The sequence below is a fragment of the Argentina silus genome, assembly GCF_951799395.1.
Source record: "Argentina silus genome assembly, chromosome: 16".
NCBI classification, from domain to species: domain Eukaryota; kingdom Metazoa; phylum Chordata; class Actinopteri; order Argentiniformes; family Argentinidae; genus Argentina; species Argentina silus.
This window is the reverse complement of record NC_139670.1, coordinates 16,375,213-16,387,071: the sequence shown is the minus strand read 5'-3', so window position 1 is coordinate 16,387,071 and position 11,859 is coordinate 16,375,213. Positions and strand designations below refer to the sequence as shown.

At 43.0% G+C, this 11,859-nt stretch overlaps 1 protein-coding gene across 1 annotated transcript in view; it reads left to right on the top strand.

The window, feature by feature from the left end:
- Positions 1–10,532: 10,532 nt before the first annotated feature.
- Positions 10,533–11,859, top strand: part of pcdh15b (protocadherin-related 15b) — a gene marked incomplete at its 5' end in the record, with an annotated part of 120,845 nt that continues 119,518 nt past the window's right edge. Inside the window, one exon of the mRNA XM_083688217.1 lies at positions 10,533–10,623. Within this exon, the coding sequence (XP_083544343.1) occupies positions 10,533–10,623 (91 nt within the window). The remainder of the gene's footprint in view (positions 10,624–11,859) is intronic.

Here is an 11,859-nt window from a genome sequence, read left to right as displayed (position 1 = left end):
GCCATAGGGGATAGAATTGTAATGTGTTAAGTTTCCATAAATAAAAGTGGAAGGTTATTTCTTTTTCTTCTCTTTACATTTTATTATTGGTGTGGTCATGGAAACTGTAGCCTACGGTTTCGGGCTGTTGATTGCATGTATTGTACCTGAATGTAAGAGTAGATTTACTCTAACGGAATATCACTATGCTTTGCTGATACTAAAACATCTGAAGTTGGAAATTCACTTTGTTCTACTCCAAGAGGTAATTTTCAGCTTAGCGAGTTGTAAAAAAACCTAAATGTGCTAAATTTATTGACACAGATGTAAAGGCCAGTAGTAAATCATTTGTCTGGGATAATTCAACAATCACTGGCTGCCAGAGTAAAAAAAATGCACACAAAAAAGAACATCTGCCCTACAAAAATGCTTGAACTATGTGTTTCTCTCCAAACAGCAAAATCTGTAAAAATTTGTAATTATGTAACTAGAGATTGTGCTTACTTTTAAGTTTAGATCCATCTCTAACTTGTATTTCATGTTCACAGAGAAAATAAAATAGCCCATTGCTGAAGAAGGGAATCCTCATCACAGTGTATTTGATGGCCACTTACGACTAGTCCTTGGATTTCTCAATACCCTGGCTCAACAGGATTTAATGTAATCCCACTCAGAGAACAGATGGACAGATAGGTAAAGCCACAGTAGTGCTATAATTGTACTTCACCCCCAGCCCTTTTACTATCTGTCAGAGGTAACGCCACAATTGGACAAAAGCTCACCATCTTGATGCAATATCATTATTCCTCAAGTGACAGAATACACCATCCATTCATAATGATGTACCGCAGGCTGCACGCACAGGACTGTTTTAAAAAGTATGTTTGAAATACTGTTCATACAGAATCAAAGAATCATTGTAGGTGTTTCATAGGAGGCCGGGTATCAGTCTTTGAAATTGAATTCTCTGTCTGTCCATAGTGTGCTGGCCGCAGCGGGGCGCAGCGCAGCGCGTATTTTGCGCCTGTAATCTGTGTGTGCCTGCCTTTGACTCTGAACCTAATTAGATTACGCCGTCCTACCACTGGTGTGAATGCGCGGCTTCAAGGGACATTTGCTCTCTGAGCACAGACGCTCTGCTTGATGTAGACGGCACTGGAGAGAAACAGTATTCAGGCGCTCCGAGTAGCAGCAGTAGTCAGTTTAGACAGAGCCTAGTTCCGAGCAAGTCCCACACTAGGTACTTCTTCACCATTTAGGAGCACGGGGAGAGAGAGTCTGATTTCTGGTTTTGGAAGCCTCTTCGAGACGCGAAGGTAAAGACAGAGGGCGGCAGAGTCCCTGGTGTTCAGGGATTCCTCGGGATGCGTTTTGCCCTGACAAGAAGCACTGTTTCTGGAGGGGATTTGCGTGGCTTTAGTGCTAATATGGTAAGACTTTTCTGCCTTTTCTGATTCTACAGTATGTTGGAAAAGGAAAGCGTATGTGAACAAATGCTTTCCAAAGGACCTTGGAATTGGGTGTCAGTTTATTCAGTGCTATTACCTCACTGAAGTGTAGCATTTAATCTCCCAGACAGCTTGTCAGTACTGTATTTGTCTGTTTCATATCGTACAATACAGAGGGAACCCCAAGGGCGAATCTACCTTTGTAACATAATGACTGGTCGCTATTATTTGTTTGGGACATTTTGCATTCTATTTGATAACATCATGTCATCGTATTTTCTCCGACATAACAGCACGTCTCGTTATTCGTACGAAAGTGTATGACAATTATTTGATTTGCTTTACCTATATTTCAACAAGTAGGCTGCGAATTGTGAGAAGGATTTGTAACGCTCTATTGTGAGTGCAGGGATAGTCCCAAAGCACGTACATGCATGTAGGATTATGCAAAAGGGTCATCCAATTACTGTTAACATTCCCAACAATCTGTTGCCTTAGACGTGCAGTAGAGTATAGTAATAATACCTGAAAGTAGCCTATCTAACCCACATGTTCGTGTGTAGAGTCTCAAAATGAAACCGCAAATGTAATGTCTCGACCTCGCCATTGATAGGCGCAGAGAGGCAGATGAGTTGTAAAAAAAAGTCAAAGTTCCTTTTTCAATACCTCCGGAATGTTGTCTTTTACCACGAGTAAATGTCATGTCTACGCAGTAGCAGGTGCTACAGTATCGTTTCAAAAATGAATGTAACAGCTTAGTCTTAATATAGGCAACATACATAGCATTAAAGATAGTTGGTGCCGAAACCGCAAAGGCTTGCGTCAAACGGGTATGTGCAGTGAACCTGCTACCTAACCACCTGTCATAACTGCCACTGCCTGTTAGTCATGGCATTTGAACAAGGGAGTGACTTTACTAGGCCTAAAGTCACATTAACATTATAAGCATTTGGACCTATCAAGGGCCCTTTCTAAACAAGCCTTCAACCTATTTCACCCTTTTTTTTTCTCATCTATTTTTTTTTCCTTTCGCTTTGCACAATATATGCACAGACTCAACCTCATCATGATTACATGTTCACTGTGTGCCGCGTATAAAAGTGACACAACCCACATAACCTCAAGTGGTACACTGTCACTCCCGCACAAACGAAATGCAATTCAGCAGACACGTCGTCAACTGAGGTTTGAGTCAGTTTCAAACTTCTGTTATCGATAGCCCACATGATTCGCAGGAGAACCCCAGATTCGTAAGTATAGCCTCTGGGCTTGTTTGTGGAAGGCAAACCCTATCCAAGTCAGGGATTAGGTTGCTCACTTCAAAGTGAGTGTTGATGTTTTGCCAGGTCACCATGTTTAACATTTAGAATGGAATCTCACGTCGCCATAGGCTCATCATCGTGTTCACGGTGAGTCAGCACCTTGCCAGCGCTAACAAACTGCTCCTACCGTTTAACCCTTTCCAGATCATTCTCTTGAGTGGCATTCGCCATCTAACTATCTTCCAACAAGGCATTTCTGTCACTCGTTCAGTTGCACACATTCAATCGTAGAGTCGCATGCAGGCAGGACGTGTTCTATAAGTAATTAGTACCTATTTGAATATCTGCGAGTGCTGCTCATCAAGCAAGGGCGGTGTATTTTGGCTCGTAGCATAGCCTAAGTAGTTTACTGGGCGTCGTTGTTAAGCTTGCTCTCCCTGTGTCTCATTAAAGACAATGGGTAATTGGATTCAGCCTGCTTAGACCATGCAAGTAAATGCTCTTTAAGCTGGAGCACCCTTATCAAATGAGGTTTCTTTAATTAGCTGTTCAGAGATGTTTGTCCCTCCCATCCATCACTGCCACCTGGACCAGTCTGCAGTCAGCAGCAGCCAACAGAGGGGGAGAGAGAGAGGGGTGGGGGCGGTCAATAGCCTTCTCACTGGAAACAAATACTGCTTGCTATCCAAACCAACCCCCCCCCCCCTTTCTGTCCAAAAGCTGCCTTAAAAGTGTAGTTTTGACTTCTTTGATACAGTACCACAGCCTTTGAAAAATGTCTACTTGCACGAGGCTCGATGTACGAGAGTGGTCTTTAAAATGAACGAGGATTCTTTGTTTTCCAGACACTTGAGAATTAGGCTGAAGAGTCTTTGTGGAGTTTCAGAGTCTTTGGCCTTGAGAGCATTGCTGAAAGTTATTTTTCCACATCAGAAATAACCAAATGTTCTTCTTCGGGCCAGTGAACAGTGAACAGTTGTTTGGTTGTGTGCCTGGCTTACATGGCTGCTTACAGATGGTTCTTTCATTGTACTCTTCTGCTCCTCTGCTCATACCAGAACTGAGCAATTGCAATTTTTTCGTGTCGTTATCTTTTGAAGTACTCAGGTTGCCTAGCTGTCGTTGGTTCCAGATGCAGCTCTCTCCATGATGCAGAATGGACAGCATGTGTATGTGTTGTGGTGGCGCTGTCCATGGTGCTGAATGGACAGCGTTTATATTTGTGGTGGTGGTGCTGTCCACGGTGCTGAATGGACAGGGTGTGTCGCTGCGGGTCGCCCGTCCATGGTGTTGAATGGACAGGGTGTGTCTCTGTCGGTTGGTGCTGTACGTGGTGCTGAACGGACTGTGTACAGATATTGGTGGTGCTGTCCGTGGTGCTGAATGGACTGTGTACAGATATTGGTGGTGCTGTCCGTGGTGCTGAATGGACTGTGTACAGATATTGGTGGTGCTGTCCGTGGTGCTGGATGTGCTGGGGGTGTCAAATCTTATCAAACGGAAGTGTATTTATCATATACATACAATACAGCTGTAGACGATGCAATGAAATGCTTAGGGCAAGCTAGCTTCTCAACAATGCAGAAAACATCAACCAATCAACGACGCAAGACAATATATTCATAATCACACAATAACATAAAGTGGCAAAGCGTATCGCAGCGGAACACGGCAGCAATATCGGGCAGGGTTGAGAGCGGCATCGGAGCCATGCGCTCAGAACAGGTGCATCGACCGAAATATATTAGAAAATAACTTTTAATAGAACTGAAACAACAGACTCCGAAAGAGAGAGACGTCCACGGCGCTGAAAATCCACGCCGCTTGAGATGCTCGGGCTGTTCTCCTCCCCGGTGCTCTCTGCAGAGCCACATTAGGCCTGATAATGACATCCGCCGCCTATATTTCAGCGCACTCGCAGTGCGTTATCCAATAAATAGAACCGTGGTGTGGAGAACATTATCATGCTCAACAACCCCCGTAAGTGGCGGAGTTAGCCCGGGAAAATGGGATGGCAGTGTGAATGTATCAGGTCTTGTAATACAGAGCCGGGGGTGAGTCAGTGTAGCTCAGGCTGCTCGGGAATTCACAGGGGTGAGCGAGGCCCTGTTTGTTTGGCCATCATCCCGTTGTTTTTACTTTCCCGGTTATGATTAACACAAAAAGCACTCCACTCAGAGCGTATACTCTGGCAATCAGGATGATAAAGCACATCATTATATTAATTTGTTCCCTTAATTTAGGCCATCGTCTCGGAACAAGAAGTTGAGTCATTCCTAGCTTCTTTTTTTTCCGGCTTTTTTTTTTGGTATCGGAGAGAAAAACACTCCACACACAAACACACACACACACACACATGCCAGATCCGACCAATTATTCCCTTTCCTTTATTGCGCTGTCTCTGTTTTGATATGGTTAGGCCGGCAATAGCTTCTGAATAAACTCCCAACTGGAGGGCAAACAGGGGTTTGTGGATCTTTAGGGGATCACCACCTGAATGAGAAATGAGGCTGAGATATCTTCAACCACAGTGGCTGTCTTCCAAATACTTCACATTCAATAATTGCATGAATACCGTACACTATGGCTATGATACGATGTACTCTTTTGATTATACTATTCGGTATGTAAACACAGTCAGTGTATACATCCCACATGGCCACGCGTACTCGCTATCCTGACTATGTAGGATGGAAGTATGCAATTGATCGGAACACAAGTCAGCGTAAGTGTCGATGCCCATCAGTATACCGACCAATGACTACAGCTCCTCTAAAACTCCACACAACTCACAGTCCTGCTTGATTACCTCTCACTTCGGAGGGAGTGAAACCTAATAGATATTTAAGCTATCTGGGCAAGACCATTACACAATGTCCAATGAGCTACTGCACTAATGGGATTTTTGCCTCCTGATGGGAAAGTTAGTTCTTTTCTATTGGCTTCCATTATGACAGACGTACCATTATAAGGATGAGTATTTAATGAAGATCTTATTTTTTTGATGAGGACGCAGTAAAATATTTGAGGAAGTAACAGGTAGCTGATTTCCCCCCCCCCCCCCTAATCTGGTCCTTACAGGTTACCAGGGAGGAGAGTAATCATTCAGTGTTATTTCCAGTTCTGCCACGTTGCATCCCCCCTATCTGGGTCATTATGCCCAATGAATAGTTTCCCACAGATATCTCACCAGGCTAATGGGGTGTCTCAACGGCAAGTTAGTGAAACACCGGCGACAGTTATGGATTAGCAGTGTTCACAGGTTCAGTGTGGTCCATTACCTATTGTGTGTGTCTGGTCTTGACTGAATCCATAGGCCCCAATTTCCTCTGTATTCACAAGGAGAGGCCACTCGACAGGCAACATTATTACATTTCCTGGGGGAAAAAATAAATAAAAGAGAAAAGAAAATAGACACAGATGCCACACCGACCAAATCTGAAAGAAACAACACAGTTCAAAAAGAAAAAAAGGGTTAACACACTACAGAAAATTGTATCATTAAAAAAACCCAACAACAACAAATGACGCACGCACGCACGCACGCGCACACGCACACACACACACACACACACACACACACACACACACACACAAAGGAGCAGGTGCATGAAGACAGGGGCAAGAAAAATCATTTCTACAGCGCGACGTCATCTCACTCATGGAAGTCACATTACCTTCAAGGAACTCGCGGTCCATTCAACCCAGAGGAACCAGTAAATGAGTTACAGTTTCATCTTCCGACAACAACATTTTTAGAATCGTTCTGTTTTTTTCCCCAAATGAATTCAGTCTCCTCCCTGCCTGTCGTAACAGATATGAAGAATGGGACGGCTCTCTTTTGGAGAGGACTCAGACCCTTTCTGGAAGATTGTGATGAGGGGAAAGTTGAGGCAATCTCACGACAAACCAGGTGTTGTCTCTGTTACTCTCTGGGATTACAGTCGATGTGAAAGCGACTGTCTTGGGCCATTAGCTTATTGGAGACCCACATCAACACACAACGTGTGTGTGTGTGTGTGTGTGTGTGTGTGTGTGTGTACATCTTTGTGTGTGCCCCTGTGGTTGTGCGCCTGTGTGTGTGTGTGCATCTCTGTGTCTGTGTGCCTCTGTGTATGTGCCTCTGTGTGTGTGCCTCTGTGTATGTGCCTCTGTGTGTGTGTATCTGTGTATGTGCCTCTGTGTGTGTGTGCATCTCTGTGTGTGTGCCTCTGTGTGTGCCTCTGTGTGTGTGCATCTGTGTGTGTGTGTGCCTCTGTGTGTGTGTGCCTCTGTGTGTGTGTGTGCATCTCTGTGTGTGTGCATCTGTATGTGTGCCTCTGTGTGTGTCAGCTGTGTATGAGTGTTCATGTTTGTTTTGTGCGTGTATGTCTAAAAAATGACTCTATGGTCCTACTGTATCTTTGTAGATTACAAGATCAAATGATATGTACTATGACAAAAACAGACATCTTTTGGTGTGAAAGCTTTGAAATCTCCAGTGTTGATATTTGCTTTTATGTTGCAGTTGTCAGATCGCTCTCTCTCTCTGATTCCATTTCAAAAAAGAGTGGCCAAAGGGAGAGATATGCATCCTATCTGACAATGATGTGGATGAAATTACATGTGTCTCTCCAAAGAGCCTCTTGCTTCAGGAGAACAAAGACTTTTTCATAACGATCAGTTGGCTGCCATGAGAGTGTAGTGATCAGCTCAGAAGGGAGACGCTGTTTGATCTTAAAGGAATCCGGTGGGTTGGAAAAGCGTACGTCACAACCTTTGAGTGTGTGGTCTGGTATCTTTCCTTTGCCCGTGTAGGACGCAAACTTCCCCCCCCAAAGTATCCCCCAATGAGAAAAGCACAATTCACACTCTCTCAGTTTCCCATTCCTATTGTTACCCCTTTATTATCTCTGACTGTAAGTTTGTCTCTCCACTCAACAGAACATTTTTATAACCCTGACCCTGTAGTAAGTGCTATTCCTGGCACTCATGACATGAATACGGGTTCCCCGAAATGCGCGTACTACGTCATCCCCATACACACCACACACATGCAAAAGGCGGACAATCGTTGCATGTAGAATATTGCAATGTCATTGGACGTAGTGCACGAGGTGCATGTTCGTGGACTGTCCCAAAACCTTCATTCACCTTTGGGATTGCTTCTGTATACGCCATTTAGCTGACGCTTTTATCCAAAGCGACTTACATTGCAGTGAGTGCATACATTTAGCAGTATATATGGTCCCAGCGGGAATCAAACCCACAACCTTAGCGTTGTTAACGCCACGCTCTACCGACTGAGCCACAGAGGACCGCTTCTCTCCCCCTTACCAAAATGTATATACAATAATTGAGACCCCAGAGGAATGAAGTGTTCTGGAATTATGCCCAAATATTCCTGATGAGATTGTAGTTAGTTTGGGATATCTGCCAGTATTTATATATAGAGCAGTATATATAATGCTCTTCTGTACATACATACCACTGCTCTTCTGTACATATCTGTCGATACTGTTCATAATCTGTCTATACTGTTCATAATGCACATATCCTTATTTTTTTTTAATGCTACTGTTAATACACTGCACATATCTGTCCATACTGTACATATCTGTTTATACTGTTCATACTGCATTCCATATTTATTCTGCTTATTTACTCTAATGTTACTGTTAATACATATATACTGCTTATACTGCACTGCCTATACAGCTCATATGCTGCTTACACTGTTCATACTGCACTCTATTTATTCTGCTTATAATGTTACTGCTAATACATATACTGCTACACTGCACTGCACAACTATACTGCTCATATACTGCACTACCTGTATATACTGTTCACACTGCACTTTTCTGCTTTTTTGCACTTCTGGTTAGACGCTAACTGCATTTCGTTGTCTCTGTACTTGTACTCTGCACAATGACAATAAAGTTGAATCTAATCTAATCTAATCTAATATATATATATATATATATATATGTTGTTCAGTTGCTAAAATACTATTTGACAGAAGCTACACCAAACTACAGTGGGAAACCCCCTGTTGCATGTTGTAGACACTCTCTGTTCCGTGATCACCTCATTAGAAAAGGTTTTGAAACCAAAACACATAATGTAGTGTTATAATCAATCTAATAGATAAAAAAAAAAAAAACAGCCATTCTATGGATTCATGGGATTTATTTTTGCTGGAATCGGGGAAAGGAATGAGCGCTTCAAACGGCCGTATCTACTGTGAGAGAAATTCGTCAACCAGGAAATTGCTTAAGGAAAAGTTATAGATTACAGCAGATGATTTAGCATATCTGGTAATAACCAGAGCGGACACAGTATGAAGCGAATCCGTAGTTTTGGACGAAAACCTACCCGACCGTGTTTTGCTGTGGCATGGGTTTGGGGGTGTCATTATCAAAATAGTTAGCAGTCATCACCATCAATCACCTGCATCATCGTGAAAAGACCATTGTATCCCACTGGAAAGCCCATTGGAAACTCCATTGATAACGGCACTTTCGTACCCCAGTAGAGAGCTGTGGCCACTGTGAAACGTCTCTCTGTGAGGATCTATAGGGGAGCCTTGGACCCACATACATACAGTTATAATATCCGTTCGGGCTAATCTGGTAGGAGAGTGTTCAATATGCTGTATTATACATGTGTCAGACTGTAGCTCCATTTCAAGCTGAAAATGAAAGGTTACAAATTACTTTATGTATCTGGTCAATCCTCTGTATAGCAGCTTTAAGCATCTTATCATATACGATGAATTAATAGTCCATAGAATGTGCGATCCATAGACTCATGAATCTGTCAGTAAAAACGAAACAAAAAAAAACCGCTTCTCATTTTCAATCATTGAAAACAAATTCCCAATTTGCAATCATCGAATTGTAATTTCACTTCACTTCCCGAATTGTCAGAATTGAAGTTCAGCCGACCCCGACCCTGATCCCTGTAACCCGTGTAACAGTTGTGTGTCAGCACAATACATCCAATCCTCTGACAGTACCGTAGGCCTTTTCAACACAGCTCCAAAAACTTTTGGGGGGCGGAAATACCTTATCAGTACTGCCAAAAAAACCCGGTTGAGTGCCTGGTTCTGGTCTAATTAGAGTTAGACTGAAGTCATGCAGACGACATCAAAGGTCTACTGTGTTGTGGCCTTTTACTCTTATATCGCTCTGGTGGAAAACATTATCATACACTTCACTGTGTACTTCAAAGGAAAAGGTTAAACGTGTTTCAAGTGTATTTCCTTCTCGGTGGTATTTCATGAGGGAACATGAATTGGATATGAGACTCCCGTAGCCCAAGAAAATTATTTCACAGAGGTAAAAATTGTGTGGTAAAAAAAAAACTCTTTTGGAATGTCTGATTCCCCTCAGAAAACCTATAATCTCAATGGGAAGTTTTATCTTCTCCAGTGATGGAACAGTGGGAAATGTAGCAAAAAGGCTCTCGAGAGAATGATGAAAAGGGTTAAGATTAGAACAAGATATCATGACAGCTTATATTTGTCTTGTGCTGTTAATATTAGCGTTGGCTTGTGGCTTTGTTGTATTGTAGTTTCTTCAAGGCTTAGTTCCACGACAGTATGTCAGTGACTGTAGCATTACCTGTCTATGTAAACACCATAGATAATATTAGGATTGTAATGGCCACATACAGATAACATACACATACTTTTTTCTGGTAAATGTAGTCCTGAAAACGGAAAATACCACGCTCTACTGAAAACAAATTCCACCAACCTAGGTTGTGTGGCCTTCAAAGGATCTTGTAAATGAATGTCATTCTTCTCTGTCTTTTCCCGTCTCCCATCCAGGTGGCCTCGCAGTAACGCTTGACCAAAATGCGGCAGAGGTCATGGCACTTGAAATGGCTCGGAATAGGGATAGGAATCCTTCTGGTTGCCTCCTGTTGCCTGTCTCAAGACACAGAGGGTAAGTTCTCCTCACTGACCTGACGTGGGAAGCATTAACGTGGGAAGCATTAACGTGGGAAGCATTAACTGTACTATGTGGGTTGCGTCCCAATAGTCCTTCCTCAATTTCTTGCCTCCTCTCTCATCGCTTCCATCTCAAACAGCATTGGAGGAGAACATATACGGGGAGGAACCCTAGATCTTCTCCTCCGATGCCTTTTGAGGAGGGAGTGAGGAAGGAGGACACAAGGAATAGAGGACAGAAGACTATTGGTCTCAGGAACCAAACTGTCATACTGTAGCTTCGTGTACCTATATCCAATGGCCTGCCAGAGTGTACATTTACATGTTGTTTTACCTGATGATGTCTCTTATTTCATAACGTCTAGGGCCTGAAATACGGAGAATTCATTTATTATTTGAACGTTTTGTCACCATGGAACTCTATTTGGTTGTGCCTCCCACAGATGGAAGCGAGATAACATATGATATGATAAGACTACCTCCTTCCAACTCTTACAGTAGAGCTGCTCCAACACTCCCCCTCATTTACAGGCATTCCCCCACGGATTAATATTCTCCCTGACAGATTCCCCTGGATTTATATGGTGACATTTGACTCGCAGAAGCATATGTGACTCCGCGTTAGTGAAGTCAAGGGTGCTACTGCCCGTGCATTTGACCCGTGCCTTAATGAAGTTAAATATTCTGAAATGTGCTATAGATTTATCGATGCTCCTCCCTCTCTCCTCCGTCCGTCTGAAACCGTTCTAAATGAGACCTTTAACAGATTAAAAAAAGGGGAAATGTCGACTGTCCTCTTATTTCACTGATTTATCGTCTTGGACCTCGGAAGTTGGCCATATTAATGAACTGTTTTCACCTTGGCCCAATGTTAATTCTTCACCGGTTCCATAAAATTGGGTTTTCCGCCCCTTATACTCGCGATTGTTTGTGTGTGTCCGACGTGCAGGCTGACCAGCTAAGTGACCGAGCCTATGAGGATGTGATTGGCCGTTAATGGTACCTGCAGGGCATAAGAAGATGCATTGTATATCAGAGTGCTAGAGATCTTCAGGTCCTACGTGCTATTAATATGACTGTATGAGGGAACCAACCGGAACATTCTGTCCGATTAGATGATGACTCGCTGTTATAACACACGGTGAGATATATATATATATATATATATATATATAACTGTTCGTCCCATTGGATTCTGACCCGTACGGTGGTGAAGTAGCTGTAATGGATG